Genomic DNA, 27,185 nt, shown 5'->3' on the forward strand with positions numbered 1-27,185 from the left:
TAGGCACGACTTGGGGTAACTTAGAAAATTTTTCTGGCGGAAGGAACGCTCAGTAAAAATGTCAAATGAAACAATTTTTTAAGCCGTTATAATTTTATGGTTCAAAAAAACATTCAATCAATTCAATCTCCAAGCGTATAATTTGCTAATTTATTACTACTTTTGTAATATATAATATATAAGTTATCAGAATTTTTCTGACATTTGCGACATTCGTAAATTTGTTTTTGGTTTCTTCGTCCATTATTAGGATAGGCAAAGGGTTCCAGCCCATACAGCCATAATCGTTAATTTTCAATAACAACGTCATAGTAATATGTGCTAATATAACCTTCAACTTCTTATTATCAATTATCTTATTTAATAAGTGAATATTTTAAAATGTGCATATGGTATTAATGAATTATAAATAGAATATAAAATGAAAATAATAATCAGTCAAATAAAATGGCGGAATCCCAGGAACATTATACTCTTTCATCAATAAATAAGCATAATAGAGATAATCAAGAACCTGATAAACGTCACCTGTAAAAAGTTTAAGTGTTTATTTTCTGATGAATAATAATATAAAAATATAACATTATATCATTATTTCTAAAATATATAAAATCTCACTCACTTTGCTCAAAAGATGAAGATATCGTTAGAGTTTTCGAGAAAAAAATAGCAAAAAACTAATAAAGCTCCAAAGCGCTCTGGTAACAAGGCTTTATTTAATGTAATATATTAATGTAGGTATCTGTTAATTATTCCTAAAGTTAATTATTATTAAGTTTTACCTTAATCGCGCGTAAAGATTACACGCACACACCTTTTTTTAAGTTATATTGTTTTTTAAGATAATATTGTAGTCCGTTATGGGTACCGACCACTTAGTGATGTGCCATGCATAGCTAGGGCTGCCACCTTTTTTTTTACAGTTAAAGTACATTGGTTATTTATAGTAAGTGAGCAAAAAAAAGTACATAGCATCAAAATAATCTACAATATTTTTCTCTAATTATTATGTTGAAAACATATTTTTTGTTGCAGTTTGTATTATATTTCTACTAAACTCAACTCTATGAAACAATTGCACAGCACGTGTGTAATCTCTATTTTAAATTATAATAAATAGATAATTCATTTTCTATCAAATTCATGGTCGTTTTGTTTTTATCGTCGCACAATTTGCTATTCATCACAAAAAAAAATTTCTTAGAATACTGACGTGGCGGAAATAACTACTTTTATGCTTCTGCAATCGTTTATTTTTATGTTTTGTTGTATAAAAAATTTTTTAAACTTTTATTTAAGTGTAACGTATACACTATGCATTTGATCACTATCGAAATCGCGTTTGGTAGGTGTGTATCTTGTCCATGCCTTAAACAAACAACAAAATATTGTAACAAAGACACTGACGTTGTTGACATTTGAGGTTAGGTTGCGATCACAAATTATTTAAAATGAGTGCTTAAATGATCTGGCGCTGGCGAATAGCGACATTGATTCAGCACTAAACCAAAAATTTCGTTTGACGCAAAAATTTGACAAAACTTTTCAAAATCCCATAGAAATCAAATCTTACGAATTATGTATTTTCGTGTCCTATATTGTTCTCATAAAGTAAACAGTTACCTGAAATAGAGTACCTACAATACCTACTTTATTATAACATACGGATGGCAACCCTATGGATAGCGTCTAACCACAGACTACTAAAATCGGTTTTAACATAAATCGAATGTCAAAATCAGGTAAATACGTATTGGCATTGCCTCGTAATTGGCAAAATATATTTTAATATCAGCCATTTATTGTTAGCTGTTATTCTGAAAAAAAAGTATATGGAAATTCATCAGCGAATGTGGAAATTGTGGTTCGCTGCCGAGATAATTTTGGACGTGAAAAAGTGGCGACCGTTATTGCCTGTACCGCAATTAAAAAACTATAGATAAATCATTGAGATAACTAAGATATTCTTGGCATCGTTGGTACGAGAGTGTCTCGTATAATGCAAGACAAGTATGGCAAGCCATCATTGATTCAAGTGACTGAGGAAGACACGAAAAAAATGTCAACGCTGAAAAAACAAGGAGTTTCGAAAATTACTGCGATTGTTGACTTTTACACCGCATCAATCCACAACCATGAATAGGTTATATAATATACACGTATTAGAGATTTCCTGAATATCCAACACTAAGAAAATTAATAGAGTCTCTTAGAGACTTTAAGATATATCTATTTAAAGGCAGTTTGCAGTCATTGCCGAACAAAATATGTTCTTTGTAACTTTAGTAGAATTAATTTAAGTCGCTATATACTATTAGTGAAAAACTTGAAATTGACTGTTCGTTCTTATGTAAGTATGTATAGAAATTGTATTGTTAGATTCCCATAAATAGAAAATTCCTACTCAAAATAGGCTTTGCTTATAAAAATACAAGATATAAGCAAAATAATAATGGTCTGCACAAATATTGTCTTGGCACGGGTAGACTTTTCAAGAAATGTCTAACATATTTCAAATTGGGATGAGATCATATTTCTGGTCGAGACGTGGCTTACTGCCACACTGCACCGGAATCGTGGACTAATGAGACGGCACAACTGGTAAGTGGTAACCGCAAGGACAGAAAACGATTTCGCACTCAATATTTGACTTTTAAATGAACTATAACAACAGGAAGAGAGGAATTTATAAAAGTGGTTTTTAACGTTACTGGGAAATCATTAACTAATAAGTAGTGTGAATAGTACTCGTAAGCAGTAACATTCTTTACAAAACAAAAAAGCTCCAACATTCAGTATCAAAAGAGCTTATATCTTGGCTGCAGAGCATTGGCATTGAAGCCAACGAAAATATGAGTATTGGTCTGGCGCATCCGTGACCATTTGACCGCGTGCAACTCAGAGTGAATTGTCAGGGACCCAGTGCTCTGTGAACGGCTGGATCCCTAGGCGTTGCGTATAGACGTCGCTTCATTGTGTGTTTTCATTTGATAGCTGTTACACCTGATTCCTGCCGCCGAATTTCACCTTCCCACGACACGCCACAAATAAGGATGTCATCCCCACCATCTGGATGTGTGGCGGTCCTCCACAGTGCGTTTTTCAAGGAACTTTCTTCCACGTGTACTTGTGCGGTGTTACTAGGACGATATGACATTCAAAAAAAGCGCGTACACCTTCCTTAAAGACTAGCCACGCTCCAGTGATTCCTCAGGTGTTGCAAGAGAATGTGGCGGCGGTTATCACTTAACACTAGCCGACCCGTAGGCTGTTTTGTCCTCCTTTTCCATAAAATAAATACAGTTTATATATACAAGTGTCAATTTAAAGAATTATGAGAATATTAATCGAATAGATTCATTTACAATTATACACTTACCCATCCCCTTTTGCTAAGCGCCAACTTGAGACAATTACATGACACAACTACGGAACATTCGAATTTTCGAAGATAAATGTAGATGGCGCTGTTCAAAGAAATATATACTTACGTATAACTAAAATATTGTCTTTATCATATTTTGATGTTCAAATCTTTTATATTATTTAAATTGATTTAAGTATTTGCCAAACTAAATGGCTTTACTCCTGTAAGGCATTCCTTTTCAGTATTTTTGTTGCATCACTTTACATTTCAATGTAGTTGAAATGATTTGTAAAAAAATGTAGCTGTAAATGTTGATTTAAAAGAGTGGCAATGAGTTTCTCGCCGCTTCTTCTCATTAAAGCTCAACCTGTTGCAAAAAGACAATGCAATTTGCAAATTGCATTGTCTTTTTTTTTAAATGAAAATAAGGGACGAGACGAGCAGGACGTTCTGCTGATGGTAAATGATACGCCCTGCCCATTACAATGCAGTGCCGCTCAGGAATCTTGAAAAACCCCAAAAATTCTTAGCAGCACTATCTTTTGAAAGTTTAAAAAAATATTCAAACGTAGAACCTCCCTTTTTTAATTTTTGGTTCATGCCATCAAACCATCACTCACTCCTCAATTTTGTGAAATTATTTTTTTGTTACAAATCCTCACAAACTGTATCACATTTGAGTTTTGTTATCAGCTCTTGGGACTAAAGACTTCTCTTGATTAAGGACAATTTTAGATGCTTGTATCTATCATTACGGTGGGAAGGGCGTAATAAAAACCTTTAGGTGGTGTGAAAAAAAATCTGGTTATTGACAAAACAATATTTATTTCTGTACAACAAAAGTTGGTTATAAATTAGCATAAAACTTACATAAAATCAACATAACTACTGTTATAATTAAGAAATATTTCAAATGTGTTCATATAAATAAATTATGAGATCATTTGAGCCGTGTGACTTGTCTATTTAATGCTGATTATTTTAAACCAAAAAAAATGTTTGAGAATTGGTCAGGTTATAATCTCAATTATATCTTTTAATGTTCCTCACGTTCTGAACGTAACAATTAATGAGAATATCGATACATACCGCATAATTTAGTTAAATAACGTGTACTGTAGTAAATAACGTATCATGACCACGGACGAGTAAAATAAGAAGGACTCCATGTCACCTTACATAACAGTGAGGCACCAAAACAAGCCGGTAAACGTGTAAATACATAGCCCCACGCATACACTTATACTAATATAAGCCGTTCGTGCCATTATGAGATTTGCCATCGTCTGTGACAGATCAGTTTGCGTCGCAATAAAATATTTTAAAAATGCCGTCGTGCGTTTTGGAAAAGTGTAAAAACAATACTATAAAAGTATTTGTGGATATATGATTATTTAAGGGAGAAAAAATTGTATATCTGGTATACCCCGTAACCGCACACAAACTAGCATAAAGGTGCTTCACTTGCTAATATCACGGCGCGGAGTCCTTCTTTTTTTACTAGTCCGTGATCATGACATTATCTTTATACAATTAGAGTGATATTATTTCTTTTATTTAAAAACATGTACATAAATTGAAATTTATTTAATTCTTGTCCATTGGTTGTGGGTCAGTAGACATATGAGTAACGTTAAGTGGCTTAGTAGCTGAAGTATGATACAAATGGTCTCGTTGAACAGCTAACCTCAAGGTGTCGAATTTGCATGACGGTGGGATACATGGGAAAAATTCACTCTGCTAATTATATCCTCACGCGCCAAACGAATATCTTCAATAAAAATATTTAACGAGACCGTGGAACAGCCCTTCCCCATATCTATACTTAGTCTGGCCATAAATACTGTTACAATTGAAAATAAACAAACTATTATATTTGAATTTGGAATCTGTCATTTTTATATTAACATTGTTCATTGAGTTTTCTCATTTTGGCGCCAATACATTGTACGATATTTTGCGATATTAAAATGGAGTGGGGTGGTAAAGAGAACCGAATCGCTGTGATTGCATTACACAAAGTAGGTATAGAGCCAAATGCAATATTTAAAACTCTCCATACGCTTGGTATTAGTAAAATGTTTGTGTACCGGGCTATTAATAGGTACAATGAGACCTCCTCTGTTTGTGACAGAAGATCTGGCATTTTACATAGTGTTCGTACGAAAAAAAGGTGGTCAAAGCAGTAAGGAAAAGAATTCGAAGAAATCCTGTCAAAGCAAGAGATTTTATCTTGGGAAATGAGCATAGAACCTAAAACATGTCGCGTATCTTAAAAGATGACTTAGGTACTTGCAGCCTTTAAAATAAAATTAATGTAAATTTGTTTACGGATGAGATTTTTTTTACAATTGACCAACATTTTAATAAACAAAATACCTTATTTATGCTCAAAGCATCGTTATTTTGTCTAAGGAAGCTTGCCAATTAGTCGACAGAGTGCTGATTGTATGATTTATGGTCAGTTTTCGAGTTTTGGAGAGTATGGCTTGCCCTAAACCCCATGATAATTTGGAGACCCTAAAACAATCCGTACGATTGGCAGTGAAGAAATTTCCCAAAGAGCGCATGCTTCTATTGATAACTGGCCTCAACGTTTAAATGACTGTATTGCAGCCAATGGAGACCACTTCGAGCTTTTGAATATTTTAAATTGTTTGATATTTATATATTAAACTAACACAGTGTAAAAGTAATAAATGTTATTTGCTCTAGATTTTTTTTTTCTTTGTTTCAGTATTTATGGCAAAACCCATGATACTTTGTGCGGGTCATTGACCGAAATTCGCTATTTCGACACTACACTTCGATTCATTGGCTATTTCTTCTTATCGGCACGTGCGGTTCTTAGGCGAATTGTCACGCAGTGTATCACGTACAGAAGGTAGAACGAGCCTAGTGCGGCGACAGCAGCGCTCACAGAAGCAACCAGTGGCAGATGACCCGAGTCACCCACAGGCACCGACCATCGCAGCGGCCCAGAGCTCTGGTTTTATATGAAATTAATGTTAGGTTAAATCATTGTTGTATCACTATATATAGTACAAGAGCTTTACCAAATGTTAAGAGCTCCTAACAAATAGGTTACAAATTAAATTATCAACAAAAATTTATGAATGTTCGTGAGTTGAGTCTCGCATGGACTTGTCTCGAACGACTCTCGGGTCCCGCATCGTTCATAAATTTTGGTTACAAATTCAATTTGTATAATAATTAATCCCATTGTTTAAATAGGTAAGAGACTGAAATATTTGCCGATGCTTAAATTCCTTCAATTATAGTGTGATTATATGTGGCATGAAGTATCTACAGAATCCCAATGTGACTACGGCAACAAAATAGGGTATTGTGAATGTTTATTCAAATTCAAATATTTTTATTAAGAATAGGATTTAAAATGGGTTGGACTTAGTAGAATTTGGAGGTAAAAAATGTTGTAGTTGATAGAGCTTTAGTCCACGATTATACGAGTAATGATACCACTCAATTTAATGCACCGTTTTCAAGATAAAAACGAAAAAAAAATCTAACCTAAAACAGGTAAATCATGTAAATAAACACTACATGAGCGCTGACATCGCGGCGGGAGGCTAAAAACTGTCATGAAATGATTTTGATCCTTCGTAAAAAAATAGGACAGGCAAAGTGTTCAAGCCCATACAGCCATAATTTGTATGACGAATGTATCACACGGATTCATCAATAATTTTTTTCGATAAAAGTAAAACTTTTATTAAAGTGTACAACCCATTTAAAATTGTGTGCTTTTTATATTATCATATATTTAATCAGCGGGCTTCTTTTTCATAAAGATATAATATAGTATAATAAAAAATTATAATTAAATCATTTTATGATAATCACTTTTCCTTTTCACTTTCAATAAAAATATTTTAATTTGAATTTATTTAATGTACCATAACATTAATAATATTTCATACATTACCTGGACAGCACAGCTATACCATATATAGTGCCTTTACATTTCCGGTTAAAATATTTTGAAAAGAGTTTTAGCATAATATGTTGGTTTGATTTATCGGGCTTTAATATTTATTTAGTATAAAATATAGTATAGAGACATGAACATGGAAAGATCAATAAATGTGCACTTCGATTTAGACACGGCTGCATTATTCTGAACAAATTAAGTATGACCCATATAAGAAATATTATTCAATTTGGGTAAAGTATTGTGAAAAAGCAATCGCATAAGGCTGTAAAGTCAACTCATATGGCTATAACGTTAAGTATGTACTACAGTTTCGTTTACAAGGATTCACATAATATGGCTATGTACTGTGATAATTCAACAAATATATATTATGCAGTTTAGTAAACAAATATCGAATATTGCTACAGTATGGTAAACAATCATGAAATATGGCTACAATATTGTAAACAAACATCAAATATGGCTACAGTATCGTAAGCAAACATCAAATATGGCTACAGTATGGTAAACAACCAGTGGTTACCAGTGGGAGGCTCCATTGCATAGGAATCCGGCTAGATTATGGGTACCACAACGGCGCCTATTACAGCCGTGAAGCAGTAATGTGTAAACAGTACTGTGTTTCGGTCTGAAGGGCGCCGTAGCTAGTGAAATTAGTGGGCAAATGAGACTTAACATCTTATGTCTCAAGGTGACGAGCGCAATTGTAGTGCCACTCAAAATTTTTGGGTCTTTCAAGACTCCTGAGCGGCATTGCATTGTAATGGGTAGGGCGTATCAATTACCATCAGATGAACGTCCTGGTCGTCTCGTCCCTTATTTCCATAAAAAAAACAAACACTTAAATTCCGTCAGATAATTGTGTAAGTACCATATCTAGAGGTGTCTCCCTCCAGGGGCATCTCTGCTGAGGGACGTGAGCACAGAAGTGGTTGACGGCTGGTGTCTCCCGCGGCGGCTCCTCGCATCTTTCCAGGGAGTTCACCCCACAGTTGAGATAGGCTCGAGGTGGCAATATCACCACTGTTGCCGCACTGAAAATTCGTTATAACGTGATAGTTTATGCGATCACTAATGTAGTAATGGTTTATGGAGCCGATACTTGGACGCTGACTCGGCAGCTCGTCCGCCGACTACAAGTCTCCCAAAGGGCTATGGAAAGAGCTATGTTGGGGATTTCTCTATGCTATCACGTGTGGAACACCGAAATCCGCAAGAGAACGGGACTAACTGACATAGCAAAAACCATAGCCTCTAGGAAGTGGAAGTGGGCGGGCTGTATTTGTCGTAGGTCCGATGGATGATGGGGTAAAAAGTTGTTGGAGTGGAGACCACGAAAGGGGTTCAGGAATGTTGGGCGGCAGCCAGCAAGATGGACGGACGATTTGATGCGAGCGGCTGGGAAGGACTGGATGCGGAAAACTCTGGACCGCACAAAATGGTCTATAATGGAGAGAGAGACCTTTACTCAGCATTGGGTAGGTCAAGGTTGAAAAAGAAGATGTTTTATCTAATTAGAAAGGCAAGAATTTTTACATTTTGATGTAATATCCGATGGTGTGATTTGTATGCAACTGAGCGAAATATTTCTCCTAAATATAAATAAATGAATGTGTACTTACGTGCCTTCGTCGACAGCCGAATGGTAACGCGCATGCACCGGTAATGATAGCTCGGCTACACCCTCATAAACTGTGCCCAGCAGATGCACAATCACTATGTCCGCCTCATGTGCAGCTGACTCTGTGTTGACATTGGTTTTGAACACTGCTATACTCTGTAATACACATATACTACACATTACTCTTTATAATTAATGTTTTTGATGTGAAACATCTATATTTAAGATGCCAATGCAGTAAAATGACTGATTGACATGCTGTGATGGCAAACAAAGTGACAGTTGCTGCGTACTCTATAACGGCTCTCAACTTTCTTCAGTGTGCAAGAGCGCGAAGACTACTAGTTTTTTTTAAGAGAATAATTGACAAGACGAACATGATGTTTAACTGATGGTAGATGTCCATTACAATAATCAGAATTCTTAATTGAACAAAAAAAAATATTATACTCAATTATAAAATATAGTGACTAAATACAATGTTAACAAAATACCCGTAAATAATATAATTAACTATCAAAGCCAAAAATTTTGTCAACCCTTTAACATAAGCTGTCATGACAGTACATTCTGTGTAGTTTACTCTTTAATTTTACTGAAATAGGGATTGCACATCAATGAAAATAATAGGGGTATGTTATACAGTATTACTACTGTTCTTAAATATTGTGAATGGACTCATTATAAGGCCCCATTTAAGTTTCTTTCGGCTTTAGAGGTGGTTTTGTAACATCCATCCAGCATATTCAGAAACTAACAAAATATCATTTATTAAAGAAACTACAATAACAAGTAGGTAGAAATTATGTTTATAGCTGTAATGGGAAAATAATTCTGCTGAATATTGGCTACGCCTAATACAAGATAATTTTAAAAGCTCTGATATCTCTTTAAAAGTTATAAAAAAATGCAAATCTAAATTATACACAACCATCTATAAATTACAGAATAGGCATACAAAAAAATTCAATCAACCTAATGAATTGGCCTTCTTCTTCAGAAACTTTGGACAGTTTCCACAGCAGAGCATCATTATAACTCTTTTCACTTTGGATGCAGCAGCATGTAATAGAGATCCTGAGCTTAATCCAAACCACTTTCAGCCAAGATTTCACATTCTACCTGATCTCTGTTTTCCTTTCATTGAATGATGGAGGATGTGGTACTTATCATGACACTTGATATGACGAAAATATTTCAGTTTACTTTTATTTTTCTTATCTCTCTATTAAATTCTCAGAATGGCAGTGTACTTCACTTCCATTTAATAATTACTGAAATAAATAATTAAATATTCTACTACAGACCAAAGTGGGCTAATTGTCCTACTAAACTTTGTATTGGTATTTGGCAGTAAATATTTATCCTTGAAATTCTAGCTATTCTTGTCTGCCCTTCTCATAAAAATAAGTAGTCACTGATTGTTGCTAGAACTCTTTTGTGTATTTCAAGTTAAAATAATAACTTAAATTGAGAATTACCTTAGATTTAATGCTGGCCAGTTGATCAGGACTGGCATACACACCAGGTGGCAGCACCACCTCCAGACCAACGGAGCACCCATTATAAGGATTAATTTTATCCTGTGATGTGTATTCTATATAGTAGGTCAAGTTTCTGAAATAATTTAAATTTAAATTAAAAAATTTAACTAACAAGGTCTCTTTACAATTTACTAAATAACCTTGACTAATCACAATCTGCTAGAGGTCTGCCATTGAAGGTTTTTAAATTTATTTAATTTAACTGTTTTTTGTCAATGGTCAATAGGTTGAAAAAACTGTTAAATCGTCAACGGGTTTTGAAAAATCGGTTAATGCATTTATTAATAATTTAGGTTTTTAATAGGTTTATATTTTGTCAATATAATATCAAGTCAACGTTTTCGTTCGCATATTCGTCAAATGTTTTGAATTAAACTGTTTTAGTGAGGCATTCAATTTCTTCATTTATTGCAAGTTACGGGTCAAGACGTTGATTGAATTTATTAGCTTATTATGTTCAACAGGTTTTTTTGTTGACGAAAAACAGTTAATTCGTTAACGGATATAAAACTGTTAATAAAAACAGTTTATTGATTTAACGACCACCTCTACAATCTTTCCTAGAACAAACATCTTGAGCTGCACTAACAAGTTAATAGCAAATTTGGCTCCGCAATGAGAGCAGGAGCAGCAGTAAAGATAAGTGCACATGTACCTTACATTAGTCGGAGGACTACCTAGACCTACACCTGAGTCGCAAGTCTCGGGCACTGTTCTAAATTGTTTGCTCTGCCTCACAAATTCAAATTCTGCAGGAACTCCAGTGTAAATATGTTTAAAACTTATTAATGTTTAATAAGTACAGTATGTTAATTTCTCTGTTATTACTCTAAACTAGTTTCTTTATAATACCTATCCTAAGCTAGGTTAAGCAAGCATAACCAAACTTTAAAAACTACATTAAAAGAGTTTATAGCTGTGATGAATGTGATTATGAATGATATAAGTAATATTATTTACCTGTGAAATCCTTCATTGTGCAGTGTTTGTGTCAGTCTCACCTTAAAATCACAAATTCTATTGCAATTGGTCTGAGCAAAAATCACAAACAATAATGCAAGCCATAAAACTCCGTCAATACTTGTAAACAAACGCATTGTTCTATTTTTTGTTTATTAAATTATAATCTATCTATACAAATTAATTTAAGTTAAGAAAACAACATAGCAATTAATAATTTTATAAACAATATTATTTTCTTATGTTCATTTTTTCCTTCTCTTTTATATTCATTTTTTTGCCTTACGTTAGGTACTGTCAGTATATTATTACTCTATCTATATTATATATCAAGAACCTATTTAAATTTTTTAAAGATATAATGTATAGGTAAATATTTACCTTTACCTTTTTTTTTGAGATTTTATGACCTGGTAAGTAAGACCTTTAAGTCAAGTCTTTTTTACCTTTACCTTTTATTTACTAAATACTACAGAACACTTTTACTGCTAAAAGTAAAAACAGTCCAGTGACAGTTTAGGTTTGGTAATTTGTTTTTCTCTTTCCGTTAGATGTTAAAGGCATAGGTAGAGCCATGCAGACATTGTTATTTTTTTTTCTCGCGTTAATGGCAAAGACAGAGCCATGCACACTTGACACTGACAATTTAGTTAGTTTAATTTATTAAAAGCATTGGTAACAGTGAACGTATATAAAACATAATAAACAAAATAGCGCAACTAAAACAAAACCGTAAGTGCACGCGGATCAGTTCGGTTAGGCGAGTGAGTACGATTGGATGCCTGTCAGACGAGATTTTAAACACAGATAAAACAAGGATTTAAAATACATTCATGTGTTGTAAGGTGGTACAGAAATTGTACGAATCATTGTCCCATCGGGAATTGAATCACTTTTCACGTGTAAGCAGACCAATTACTTAAAAATACAATAAAATGTATTTTATTTGAGGGATGGCATTATGCATACTGTAGAGTGTAGGTAGTACCTATCACATTTTACTAACTTCTTATTACCACATATTTGACAAACAATGACAATATATCAAGCATACGAACCAGTTAGTAACCCATGGTTACCGTAATCATGTCATGCCGAGAACCAGTCACGTTGTGCGCATGACAAAATAACTGTCAAAGCACATCCTAATATCGGCCTTGGTTCAATACCGATAAGACTCTTTTATTATGCTAGTGATAGTTTATTGTATTGTGACTTAAGTGTGTGAATTTTTGGTTCTAATAATCTACGGTAGATAGTATGACAAGACTGCTTCCATTTTTTATATTATGCGTTCACTGATAATAACACTGGTAACAAGATCATCACCTCAAACCAAAATATTATAATAAGGGAAGAATATTTAAATCATTTTTCAATATATTCGATTACGAGAGAAACTTCCGCTAGGTTTATGGGTAAAACAATTTTGATGTAGGTTAGACCTCCATTTTTTGTGACGTAAGATTAAATATAGTACAATATGAATCAAGTTGGAATGAAAGTAAAGCCAGTTTACCTCAGGGCAGTGTAGTTGGACCATTATTTTTTAATATATATCAATGACCTACCAAATATTACAGAAAATAAGTGTGTGTTATATGCTGATGACATTACAATCATTATCCCTGACACAAACTCAAAAAGACAATACGACTCGGTCATAAATGATGAAATCATAAAAGTCGGCAAATGGTTAGAAAGTAAAGGTTTTTTGTAAAAATTTTGAAAAACTTTTGCTTCAACAGCTCCAAATGCATTTTTGTAAATTAATGAACAAAAATCAATTTGGTTTCACTAGGGTCTTATCAACAATTAATGCGGGTACTAGACTCATTGAGCATATCTTTGACGCCTGGGATGAGTCACAGGATGCTTTGGGCATTTTTTGTGATTTGTCCAAAGCATTTGACTGCGTCCACCATGAAACTTTGCCCCTAAAACTAAAGCATTATGGAGTGAAAAATAGAGCCCTAAATCTGTTAAAATCATATTTAAGCGAAAGAGTTCAGATAGTCGATGTAAATGGCAAACGGTCTTCGGGTAAACCTGTGGGATGATGTGGGAGGATACTGCTGACATCGATATAGTGTTTGCTCTGCAAAAGAGAGCTGTTCGTGCTATATATCAGCTTGGTTATAGACAGTCTCTCAAAGAAAAATTTAAAGAAATAAATATTATGACTGTTCATTTATGAAGATTTAATATACGTTCACAAAAATCGTCACCTTTTTGCTCTTAATAGTGATTTTCATTATTATAACACTAGAAATAAGGAATTGCTTGTAACTAATTCTAGTAGGCTTCATAAGATACATAATAGCTTTAAGGGTAAATGTATACACTTCTATAATAAAGTCCCAGCCACTGTTCAGGCATTTTATATAAATAAATTTAAATGTTTTATAAAAAAATGGCTCTGTCGTAAATCCTATTACTCTACTGCTGAATATCTAAATGATCGGACAGCCTGGGACTAGATTATGATTTCTTTATAGCGATAGAAATGACTGTACAATATTGTATATTTTTATTGAAAAGAGCGCAAAAAGAAAGAATGCTGGGCGAGTTTCTTGCGCCGCTTCTTCTCTCTCAGAGCGCCATTTGCTTCCAAAGCGGTAGTAGTATATAGTAGTTATTAGAAATGACATCAAAAAGAATTCTAAAGGAATCAATTTTGAGAAAATACATGCCTTTTATGCCTTTTTAATTATTTAAATATTAATATAATGAAAACAAAACTTATACTGACAATACCAACACTACTACAGATAGGACTATACGCCCGAGCTCACACCGGTATAAAAAAAGAGGCGACACGAGCCAGTACCAGCTGCGGTATGCGAATCGCCTAAGTCCCACATAGCCTGGAAAAAGCTTTCCGTACAATACACGCTATGAGCCCTCGGGTTTATAATAAACTCCTAAATCACAAGCGTTTCAAATTTTAACAGTTTTAAATATAAACATAAAAGGTGGCTCATAGAGCGCTCGTTCTACTCATACAATGCATTTATAAGTTAATTGTATTTTTATGTTAAGTATGACGTGTATTTACGAATAAAAACTTGAACTTGAACATGATAGCGGCGAACTGATAGCCTCTATTTTCAGCAACTCATGCACACCAAAACAAAATCTATAGACGTAGCTTGTCATGCACACTAAAGGAATAAACCTGGCCTGTTGTCATGCGTTGCGTAACAGCAAGTGGATCTATCTTGACGTCGGTATAAATTATTTAGGGCGTTTTTTAGCCGTTTCACAACTAGTTTTTTATTGTTTGAGGGGAGGAAAATACATTAACTTATTTATAATGAATGCTTAATAAGTAGGACTTATACAGGATGTTACAAAACTACCCGTAAAGCAGAAAGGAGTTTAAATAGAGCCTTATAACGAGTCCATTAACAATATTTAAGAACCGTAATAACGCTATATAACATACGCCAAAAAATTAAAAATTTTAATCATTTTCACTGATGTGCAAACCCTATTTCAGTAAAATTAAAGAATAAACTACGCAGAATGTACAGTGTGGTCCAAAAGTCTGTTAACATTTGAATCAGTTGCCGCATCTAGCAGCGGCGGCAGAGGGGGGTAGAGGGGTTACACATTGCAAGAGCAGCCAATGGGAATTTAGTACCATTGCGTTGTTTAGCGGTAGTCAACGTGAGTTTTGTGTACGCGAGTACTATCGAAACAACGATTCTGCGACCTTAGCTCAACGAAAGTTTTGCAATCATTACAAGATACGACACAAAAATCAAGCTCCATCAGATGTGTTAATTAAAAATGGGTGCTCAAGTTTGAGAAGACGGGTTCAACAATGGATTTACCTCGATCTGGCCGGCCGAAAACGTGGTGCGAGTAAAATCGTCTGTTCGTGACAAACCTGGACTTTCAACTCGAAAGGGGTCTACTGTCCTTAACGTGCCCAGATAATGATGAATTCTTCTCATTCTCAAGAAAGATTTAAGTCTACATTCCTATAAAATCCAAATGGTGCAGGAATTAAGGTCTCAGGACCATGCCACTAGGTTGCAGTTTGCGAACGAAATGGTAGAGCAATTCACCAGTTTTACAAACATTTTTTTCTCAACGAGGCATACTTCCACCTAAATGGGCATGTTAATAGACAAAATTGTCGCTATTGGAGTGACACTATGTCATGGTGATCAAAAACCCCTGCATTCCAGCCAACCAACCCAGTAACTCTTGACGAATGAAAGGATCGTATTCGCACAGAAATCCAAAACATCTAAACAGAAACATGTAAAGCTGTTATCGAAAATTTCCGCTCTAGATTGCAGCAATGCCAGAATAATGAAGGATTGCATATGGATGATGTGATTTTAAAGAAATAAATTCCCATTTTGTTAACTATCGAAAACAAAAAACAATTTTGATCTACTGTTATTAGTTTTTTTTAAATCATCATTCCAATTATAAACGGACTTTTGGTCCACCCTGTACCTATATTTCTGCCTAATTCGCGGAACGACAAAAATTCTAAAAGACAACCTAACGAAACAACCTAAACAATTTTTCATAATAAACGGCTCAAAGTGTATCTCGAGATATGGCTTGTGTGGCATTTCGCACCATCGTCGGTGTTATTGATGCAAAACCGATCCAACACGCTGTTCCATCTCGGCAACCGTTGGTCAAGTGGAGAAATACACTCTGTCCTTCACATAATCCCACAAAAAGAAGTCCAAGGGTGTGAAGTCCGAAGAACGAGCACGCCATAGCACCGATCAACCACGGCTGATCCATCCTCGCGGAAAGCGATAACGTTCGCTGTACTCACTGATGTTCTCATACGTTGCGAGCAAAATGTCCCGGAGCTCCATCATGCCATCTGTTAGTTGGCCCGAAAATGAAAGCTTTGGCAGCTGTCACTCGCTTTGAAACCTTTCAACTTTTCTTTGTTGTTGTTACTGCCCACTGGTCATAAAATGGCGGCTACGCCTAGCCTTTGCACATGTATGTAGCTCTCGTGTTCCATTTTGCATATTTACACTACTAAATCTATCCTTTATGTTCTATGTTGTGACAAAATTAGATAACTAACTCCACGCGCAATTTCAACATGGTAAAAATTGCAATACCTACATTAAAAAGTAGAGTTAGTTATTTAATTGCGTCAGAACATTAAAAATGATTTTTATAATTTCGAGCTTATATATAGTTGTTTTAGGGGCCAATCTCCAGATGGCGCCAGCTTTCAAATAGACAGCTCATAATGCGAAGAGAGGGCTCTCTTTTCCCTATATATTATTATACTCTTTGATGCTGAAACACGATGTTTCTTTGGTTCTCAAATTAATCCCAAAAGTAAGTAAGTAGCAAACATTTATAAATGAAAAATAGAAAAACTATTAAAGTAGACAATTATTAGGGAAAATAGGTACGTAGGCCTTTCTGTTTAATAATCTGGTTCCCTCACATGACAGCTTACTAGGGTTGACAGACTTTTTGGCTTTGACATTTAATCATATTTTTACGGGGTATTTTGTTACACGTGTCGGACATCCAAGTCGATAGCTCAACTTTTCCCTGCCAAACGGTCGGGTATTCAAGAGTTCACGTAAATCACGACGTATTGAGGACCGTGTATCGTGCATATGGATGGCCCATCATTCAAAATATTTGGATGATTATGGATTTCCGCAAAATAACGCCTACTTCAAATAAATTTTATTATTATTATTATTTCCTACATTTATAAATGTAACATATTAAAAAAAACATTATAGTAAATATATAAAATTGAGTACCGCCGGTGTAGAAAATTATTATTAATAATAAATTGGGGAAAGTAGCAATTAAGTCTGTACATTGTTTGCAGACCCCTGCATGTTTCACCAGCCGCTATTTTTTTTTCTTGTAGTTTCAGCGGCAATAGAGCGTTTATGAGATACTAGCCGCTGACAGACAGTCGGACAAACAGACGGAGGGACTGCAGAGTGTTATGACCTAAAACATCGGTCGGATTTGGTACGCCTGAATTATCGGACGGTCGGGTGGGCGCCTCTTACCGGTTGATCCGGCGTCGTACTTAGTACGGTCCGGACAATGCAACATATTGCCCGGTAACACACCACGTCGGATGATACGGTCCAACCAAATCCTACCATGTGTTTAGCCTTAGATAGTTTATACGTCTAGATAGAGCCTCTTGCTGTAATACAACCGATGAAAACAGGCGAGGTTTATAACTTTAGTGTGCGTGACAAGCTACTTCTTACACTCGCGATTTGTATGTCACTCTGTGTTAGTGCGTGCATTCCACAAAATAGAGGTTTTCTATCTAAGAGCGTAAGTTATAGTAGAATAAAGTACTTATTAGTCTAAGTTAAGGCTAGATTAGAATGCAAGTGGGGCAACATTATAATAACAATACTATTATGTTCCCTAAAGGAAAAAAATAGAGGCTAACTATTAACCCCAATTTTTTTTCAACGATTTCACATGTGTCACAGTCTATCTAGATGTTTACATAATCTGAGTGTTAAGGCTATTGGTGATCCCGTTGGATACTGAACTCGTAAGTAAGATAAACTGATTGTCGATCGTCTCCCTGCGCTCGCCATTCGTCACCGATTAATATTCTAGTTCGAGCTGTGACTGCTGACTACCGGCTTGTTAGCGACCGAATGTTAAATCATTTGAGCACAGTTTACACCAGTTCTCCAACACGGGCGGTCGCGTTCACTTTCGACAATAACTTCGCATTCACAGTGCTATTTACACAAGTTTATTTACATTCAACACAAAGTTGTTGCATTCCGCACAGCGTTGCAAGGTAAGTGATGTGTTTTGTTTATGTCTAACAGTATCCATCTTGATTGAAGTGTTAAAGGAACTCGGTCCAGTCAAAGCGAATTCTTAGCGAAACTGTCTTTAGAGCCGGTATTATTTTACCTCCTTGAGGGAATCGTCATGTGTATACTAAATTTTTTTTGAATTCACGAACGATTTAATACAAGTCCTAATAATGTGCTATAGCAGTGAAGAATCTCTATTGACCCAATGTGTATTAATCTTCAATTGTACAGATCTATATCAATTATATATTAACACTAATCTTTGTTCAAATGATTTTTCTTTAGTGTTAATTCCGCCAATATTTGTCTTTAAACAATTCGACACGTGTTTCGCCTCCACACGAGGCATCCTCAGGACGTGTTGTCTCGCCGAAATCTGGCACGATTTAAACTTTAAAGACAAATATTAGCGGAATTAACACTAAAGAAAACTCAAATCATTTGTATAATTATGGATTTCCGCAAAGTAACGCCTACTTCAATAAATTTACTAATGTTTGTAGTTCTAACTTTATTTAGAACATCAATCAAGTTGTAAATCTAATACGAAAGTTGTCAATATAAAAAATTAGAAAATGCACTTGCAGTAGGCATTGTGATGCGGTTAGCTCGAAATGGTGGCAGCATTTTTATAAAGTAAATCAGTGAAAGTAATAATAAAATTTGCGATTACAATTAGGTAATCTCATTTACTTTCGTACTATATTGTAATAAAGAAATTATCAATATATCAAACTGACTTTGATAATATTTAATAAATAAATAAAACAAGTTACCACAGAAACGATTTACTGGGCTCCTGTTTAAGTGGTTAATCGACAAAAAATTTTATAGTGTTAAGTTGAGTTTCTTTTTTAATTTTAAGTAAAGTTTGCATGCTAATTTAAATTATCCCAATAGAAGAGACTACAATAAATATAAGATCTTTTTTTTTTCAGTATTCGACGCAATAAATGTAATTTTCATTTAATTTCTGGCGAGTGATATTATATTTCATTTACACAATTTGAGTTTTTTACTTAAAAGATGTAGTAAATAATTTCTTGTCACTTCTTCTCATTAAAGCGCAACTTTTCCGAAGTGTCGGTAAAAACTATGACATTCGTAACATTCTGACAAAAGCGAATAAATGATTTTTCTTTATTTCTTGTCTTCTAAAACGAGTATTTTTAGTCTTTTACCCCCTTATTCATAATTGTCTGCTAACTTAAAGCAATTCGCACTCTATCTTCTGCTATTGACCTAAGTCAGAATGAGAAAAAACACTCCTTAGCGGCTGTTTAAAGTTAGCGTACCATTATGAATAAGGGGGTTAATCTCTACATAACGATGTTTAATACTCTACACTGTAGAGTCTACATTGCCATGCTTCCAATATGAGATAGATCCTTATCATCGAGAACCCTGCTTCATGTTGTCAAATTTATAGAACTATTTTATATATTTATAGTTATACTTAGTCTGGCCATAAATACTGTTACAATTAAAAATAAACAAAATATTACATTTGAATTTGGAATCTGTCATTTTTATATGATTACTAGCTGACCCAGCAAACGTTTTATTGCCGATATTAAAACGCGATATAAAAGTTACTGTTGATCGTAGATGGGTGAAAATTTGAAGTTGAATGTATTTTTTAATCAAAAAAATAAAAAAATAAATTTCGTGTTGGTATTTTTCACCACCCTTAACATTTAGGGTGAAGAAAAATAGATGCTGTCCGATTCTCAGACCTAAGCAATATGCACTCAAAATTTCATGAGAATCATTCAAGCCGTTTCGGAGGAGTTCGGTCCCGTACACCGTGACACGAGAATTTTATATATTAGTATTTTCTCATTATGGCGCCAATACATTGTACCATATTTTGTGATATTAAAATGGGGTGATAAAGAGAACCGAATAGCTGTGATTGCATTACACAAAGTAGGTATGGATAAATGCAATTTTTGTAACACTCCATATGTTTAGTATTAGTAAAATGTTTGTGTTTCGGGCTATTAATAGGTAAAATGAGACCTCCTCTGTTTGTGGCAGAAAGATCTCGCCATCCACGTAGTGTTCGTACGAAAAAGGTGGTTCAACAAAGGTGGCAAAACATCGGCTTCTCAATTAGTCGGCATAGTGCAACGTGGGCACTATCTGACTTCAGTGATGGTTTGGTGGAGTATTAGCTATGATGGAGTAACTGAGGCATACGTTTGTGAAAAAGGTATCATAACATCGGAATGTGTATCAAGATACCATTCTTGAGAAGGTAGTGAAGCCCCTTAACAACACCATGTTCAATAAACAAGAATGGTCCTTTCAGCAAGACTCGGCGCCGGGTCATAAAGCTCGGTCTACGCAGTCTATGTTGGAAACGAACGTTTCGGATTTCATCAGAGCTGAAGACTGGCCGTCGTCTAGTCCCGATCTTAATCCGGTGGATCATGATTTATGGTCAGTCTTAGAGAGTACGGCTTGCTCTAAACGCCATGATAATTTGGAGTCCCTAAAACAATCCGTACCATTGTCAGTGAAGAATTTTCCCTTGCAAAGTAAAGGGGGTGTGCTTCTATTGATAACTGGATATAACAATTTTTTAACTAATTTACACTTATTTTCTCATTTATTCGTGTAAATTATGACGTTTGAGTTTTATTGTTGCATCAATTTACATAGATTGTAATTCAGATAATTTGCAAAACGATGAAGTTATAAATAGTGATTTAAAAGAGTGGCAATAAGTTTCTTGTTACTTATTCTCATTAAAGCTCAATCTTTTCCAAACCGTTGGTAATTGATAAAAATGTATAACTTTTAACATCCATAAGATTAATTTCTTTGATCCAAATCAGTGATCCTAATATGGAATACGGACAGATTATACAGGTGGTTTTTTGAGAATGGCGGTGATGGCCAAGTCGGAAACTACGACACTTAGAGAAAAGTCGTGAAGGGAGTCATGCCCTCGATTTATAAGAAATAAATAACTGCATATTTAGTTTTTTAAAATTTCTTGAACTTTTAACGGAAATCGATCCAAATTATTTTTCAAAAAAATTACATCCTGTATTATTGGACCAATGGACGCTATTGCTGTTAAGGATCAATCTTAGCAAGAATATGTATTACTAAAAACCACCTAACCCAAATTGAATCGCTTTTCTGCCCTTCTATAGGTACTACATATTCTGTCTTTTAATCGCAATAAAAATTTACTACAAGTCTTAAATTACTTCTCCCTGTCATGTAATTCTGTATTGACAAAGTTAAGATAAAGACACGGTGTTATTAACGACGTCTAAAATGGAGTTTATCTTTTTCTATTACAAAACAGTGTTCAGCTTGTGTTTAACTGAAACGTCGTTAAACACAACATAAACTGAATACTGAATAGTACAGGAACAATTAAGGGAACGGAACGCAATTTTTGACAGCTGTCATCTGACTGTCATCATGTAATCTAAATATTCCATATGAATATAATATATACGTTAGACACACCTCAGACAAGCTTCAACTCGTATTTAAATAGAAGCAATGTCTAAAGGTTGTTTAACGCAAAACAACAGATAGAATAGAATGTTAAACTCATGTTCAACTTTTTGTGTAATTACACATAACATAAGTTTTGAATTTGGAATAACTTTAAACCGCGTTTATTAATGACACACCATAAGTTTTACTAATGTTCTATAAAAAATCGACCTGCCTGACATCGAACCTGAACTGGTTAAAGTTGCGTTAGGTTGATATATTGGCTTATTGCTAACGAGAATCAATAACCCGCTAACACGCAAGTTATATCGCAACCAGTGTAATTGTGAATTCATTTTGTAATCTTAGTGTGTCCTAGCTTAAGCCTATGGACTTACGCGTTATTTAAGCACATCGAGACATGTCATGTGGGCATTAAATTTTATTAGTCTTTGTTTTATTATTGAGCTTGGTGCTGCCTACATTAGGTACAATAAGGTGTCGGTTATACATATATATTAAAAGGAGTTTTTAATACGAAATGGAAACCATTTCATTCCGACTGGGAATCAAACATATCTTTTTGCACAGGATGCCGGGTAGATTATAGGGTACCAGCGGAGCCTTTTTCTGCCGTGAATCAGTCATGTGTAAGCATTATTATGCCGCTCAGAATATTTGGGCTTTCAAGAATCCTGAGCGGCACTGAATGCAGTGCAATGGCAATGGGCGGGGTGTATCAATTACCATTATTATTTTACTTATTGTCATAAAAAAACTTTAAGATTAAAAAAGTGCGAGTTTTGGTACGAACCTGTCATTAACTTATTTTTATGGATATCAAACGCTAAATATCAAAAATATTTAATTTTGTTAGTATGTAGGTATAAATCTAAATTGATTGAACACGAAAAATAGCCACCAACCGAAGCACTATATATGTATGTAAATATATTAGTAAAAACCCCATATGGAAATGTTTCAAGAATCGACCTTGGGCCAGATATTATGATAAAAGCTGTTTTAAACAATATTTCCATTTAAATACAACTTTATATCTACTTTATCCTTTCGGCGTTTGTAAACAATCTGAAATGACAATATTTTGCATAAAATTATGGTATCATCCACACAATCTGGATTTGTATCGGTTCTCCACAGTCCGATTTTCAAGGACTTTTCTTCCACGTACTACAAAGCTGTGATACGACATGGGTACATTAAAAAAAATGCGCGTATCTTCCTTAAGGCATTGTCACTAAAGTGTTACCGATCTTACACCTTTTGAATGACCGGTATAATGTGGATGATATGATCTAGTCCAGCGCTTGACTGGATTAACTCTCTGACTTACTGGACTAATGTGAACCGAGCATTAAGCTGCCACTTCGGCATGTAGTAGCTCGAGTTGACTAGAGACCCGCTTGGCGGGCAGGGTTAAAAAAACGCTACCCTTATAGGATCACTTTGCTGTCCGTCCGCCCACTCATCCGTCCGTCTGTCTGTCAAGACCCTTTACCTCGCATACGCGTGGAGGTATTGAGATGAAATTTAAACGATATACTCAGGTCTACAGTTTCTTTCTTTCTTTTTTAAGTTTAAGTGAAAAACGGCCGTTTATAGTGCAACAAACGTACTTATATTGCAACACTCTCAAAGGGATCAACATTTTTAGGGTATCTTCCGTTGACCTAAGCACTATATATATAAATTTGGTAAGTAATACCGTCTCATAACTTAAAAACGTCGCGTGTCAAAACTTGCACACAGAACGAGTCACCCTTAGTCAACTCAAGGCGCTACATGCCGAGCGTGACGTCTTAGTCTCGTTAAGTCCCATATAATAAAGTACTAAGAGCCGTTAGCAATTTTCACTTCAAAAGCACGCTTTCAGTCACCTTATGATATTAACGTTTGGAACATTGTTGACATTATTACTGCCTATTATTAATATTACTATTAGAAACTTAAACATACCCGAGACAAGAATGGCACAAAAAATCTTTAGAATTGAAGGCAGACAAAGCACTAGGATCTAACAACGTAACAAATCATTTATAATTGGAAACAAATAAATCATACAGAACCGACTCTAACGATGCTTGAAATGTTTTAGAAACAAATCTGTTTCGCTAAAGCGTGATCATTTACATAATTTTACGTTTGTATCACATACAAATACGACTTATAAAACTTGTATGTGGTACATGTTGATGGTGTTCTGAGATTTTTTTTTTCAGTTTATAAAGAGCTTTCTTCCTCGTACTACAAAGCTGTAGAATGAACTTCCTTGTGTGGTGTTTCCGGAACGATTCGACATGGGTACCTTTAAAAAAAGCGCGCATACCTTCCTTAAAGGCCGGAAACGCTACTGTGGTTCCTCTGGTGTTGCAAGAGAATGTGGGCGGCGGGTGGGTGTATTAAACTAAATTTTTAGTTATTTGATATCTTTCAGTTTTTTAAACGTAGTTTTTATTTTTTACGTTTTAGAGTCAGTTCATAATAATATATAATCAACCTGAATGAAAACTCCAAAAAAAACCGTACACAGAAAACAATTATGTCATCCAGGTAGACAAAAATTTCATATAAATTTTCATTAAGTGAAAACTACTGGGCCAAACTATGTAAAAAAAAACATAAATCTCAGAGTAATCGGTGTACATACATAAAAAAAAATACCGATCGAATTGATTGCCTCCTCCTTTTTGAAGTCGATTAAAAATGGCTTTTGCTACGATTCAAAATAATGTTGTAAAAAAAAGTATTTTAGCATACTCTATTAGTGTTATAGATTATAGAGTACGACTACATTATATAGAGTACAATATTCTATTTTAGAGCGCAGTTGGTACCTAAATACTTACAAGGTCAAATTTCGTCAAAAACATTTTTTTTAAACAAATCCACTCCTAAACAAAAATAAAATAAAACAACATAAAAAAATACTCGTGTTCATGTTATTATCTATTCAATTTGATAAACTATCGTGTGATAGCTAAAAGTGTCCAAATAGTTAAATTTCATGGCAATCAAAAGAAGAATCAGTTGTATATACATAAGTACGTATTAAACACCCATAAGTGGTAAACAAAAGGTCGTATTTCAATACAAACTACAAACGTTTGCATCATCAGAACATCCAACTCCCTAACTAGTGAGAGGTACTAGCCAATGATCTAAAAGATGATTAAGCTTTTCGTAGTAAGTTTGTAATATCACCCCCACGCCCTCCTCCGATGCGACTGTCTGGATGTGTTTTACATAATTAATCATTCAAATGAAAAGTGGTTACCCCCAGATTTTTAATCTCATCAGCATATGAAAGTTTGACACAAAATATATATTATGAATTTGACCTGTTCCTATTCTTAAGGAAAATTCCCCGCCAATCATTGTGAACCGATTTAACTCTTTTATGATCACTGTAAATGTCAAAGGTCGTCTTTTGATAAATGAAGTGTACCAAGAATACTGGCAGAAATTCCGTGTCAGACAGCAGGACTAATCCATTGATCAAAATAGCTGCCAGCGCTTGGGTTTCCATTAGTACATTGTACATCCCCATGACCAAAGTCTCGACTCCAAACGGCACAATGATGTAAGATTCACTGAGACCGACATATTTGCGACGTTTGCTGTCTTCGACAATTGTTACTTGACCTACAGTACAGGCAATGCCTGGTTTGGGGGCTTGATTATCTTTTGTGATGTGCGTCAGTACTGGTCCTAAATACTGGTCGTGTGTTATAACTGCACACATCAATTTCGCTCACCCTTCAAGATCGGAAAGAAGTCTATCCTTAATATTGAGTGCTCTTACATGTTTTATGCTAAAAATATTACATAGTATGAATAAACTACCTTCGGTGTCCTTGCTATAATAATGTTCCAAGGGTATTAATATACACAGTATGTTAATAAGCTCAATATGTTTACTCAAGTGGTGTCTGTCTGTCTGTTCGTGATTCTGACATTATGATACGCGACATAAATGAAATTTTATTGACATTTTTCATTGAGAAAAACAAACTTTTAGTGCATTCAACATTATATTCTATGAAGCTTGTAATAGAGTCGTATTTATATTGTCAGTGTAGAAAGTGTTATTAGTATTGGATCAGGTCACAGCTGTTATATGAAATCAATTTACAAGTTCTGAGAGTTTTATTGCTTGTAATCACTTAGATCATATTGAAGGTGAAATATTCAATGAGTAGATATTAAATGAATATTATATCATTATATTTATTGCGAATCATATAATGGAGATTGCAAATTCAGTTAAAAATTTCTTTTAAACAAGCTGTTTCTATGGAAATGCGTTACAATGTTTCCGGGTGGTACATTCATTTCTGGCATCAAAGCTCAAAAGAAAAGGAATCCAATTGTGCTAGGGTATTTTGTTGTTGGTGATATTTGTTGTAATTTATTCGTCGTAATATTTACACTAGCTGACTCGACAGACTTCAATCTGTAGAGATAAAACTTTTAGGGGTGAATTTGTCAATAACCATTACAAATGTATAAACAAAATTAGGTAATTGGATTTATAGCTGAAGTAGGAACAAGAGCGGCTTTGTTTGTTAAACAAGTTTGTGTCCAAAAATAATATGCATTAGATATGCAACAAGAGGATCCTTTCTTTTAACAATTACGAAAAAGCGTTTGATTGAGTCTTGCACGATCGTTTTATAGCAATCTTGACTAACATTAGGGTAGATGAAAAAGATGTAAGTATCATCCTGAACCTGTACTTGAACCAGAGAGAGACAGTCCATGTACATCGTGAGGAAACTATCGAAGTGGAGATTAGAAGAGGCGTCTACCAGGGGTGTGTACTCTGACCCATACTTTATATAATCTAGCACCATTAACGGGCGAAACGTCAACAATCTTGGATATGCGTGGGACACAGTCCTGATAGCTCCCACAGTGAGTCAGCGTATGAATATCTCCAAAACGAAAATCATGGTGGTGACAAAGAAAACAGGCTATAAACTCTGTGATTGCTGTAGCAGGCAAGGTGTTGGAACGGTTTCGTAATTAAAAGTATTTTGCCATATGGAATGAAAACTGGGACAGTGACTTAAAAACCCGTATTAAGACCTCCCATAGTACTTTTAATAACATGAAAATGGTACGTTGCAGATGCAGCCTCAATATATCTTTGTACACTTGTGTACTCCAATGCTATATATTATGGCCCATACTTACCACACATAGCATTACCACATTATAGAAGAATTTGAAATATGTAAATATAGACACATATCCTGGCCATGAGCTGGATGCATCTAGTGACCAATGTTGAGTTGATACGTCTAGCAGGCATCTATCCGTACTCATACAAACCATCGAAAAAAGAAAAGCCTATCTAGGTTACACACTCAGTCCCTCTTGATACGAGCTTTTTCAGCTGATAAAGATGGCATAGGAA

General features: G+C 34.8%; 2 protein-coding genes across 2 annotated transcripts in view; one reads left to right on the forward strand and one right to left on the reverse strand.

Moving 5' to 3' along the window:
* Nucleotides 1-4,172: 4,172 nt before the first annotated feature.
* Nucleotides 4,173-11,816, reverse strand: LOC126972892 (phosphatidylinositol-glycan biosynthesis class X protein). Its single transcript, XM_050820005.1, has 5 exons — nucleotides 11,448-11,816; nucleotides 10,425-10,560; nucleotides 8,945-9,099; nucleotides 8,194-8,356; nucleotides 4,173-6,353 (listed from the first exon to the last, which is right to left on the reverse strand). The coding sequence occupies exons 1-5, from the start codon at nucleotides 11,582-11,584 to the stop codon at nucleotides 6,186-6,188; spliced, it is 759 nt and encodes a 252-aa protein (XP_050675962.1). The 5' UTR covers nucleotides 11,585-11,816; the 3' UTR covers nucleotides 4,173-6,185.
* Nucleotides 11,817-18,080: 6,264 nt separating this feature from the next.
* The window catches only part of LOC126972808 (protein yellow), a 28,643-nt gene continuing 19,538 nt past the window's right edge, over nucleotides 18,081-27,185 (forward strand). Inside the window, exon 1 of the mRNA XM_050819876.1 lies at nucleotides 18,081-18,258. The gene's annotated coding sequence lies outside the window, so the exon portion shown is untranslated. The remainder of the gene's footprint in view (nucleotides 18,259-27,185) is intronic.

The sequence above is a fragment of the Leptidea sinapis genome, chromosome 27 (genome assembly GCF_905404315.1).
Source record: "Leptidea sinapis chromosome 27, ilLepSina1.1, whole genome shotgun sequence".
NCBI lineage: Eukaryota > Metazoa > Arthropoda > Insecta > Lepidoptera > Pieridae > Leptidea > Leptidea sinapis.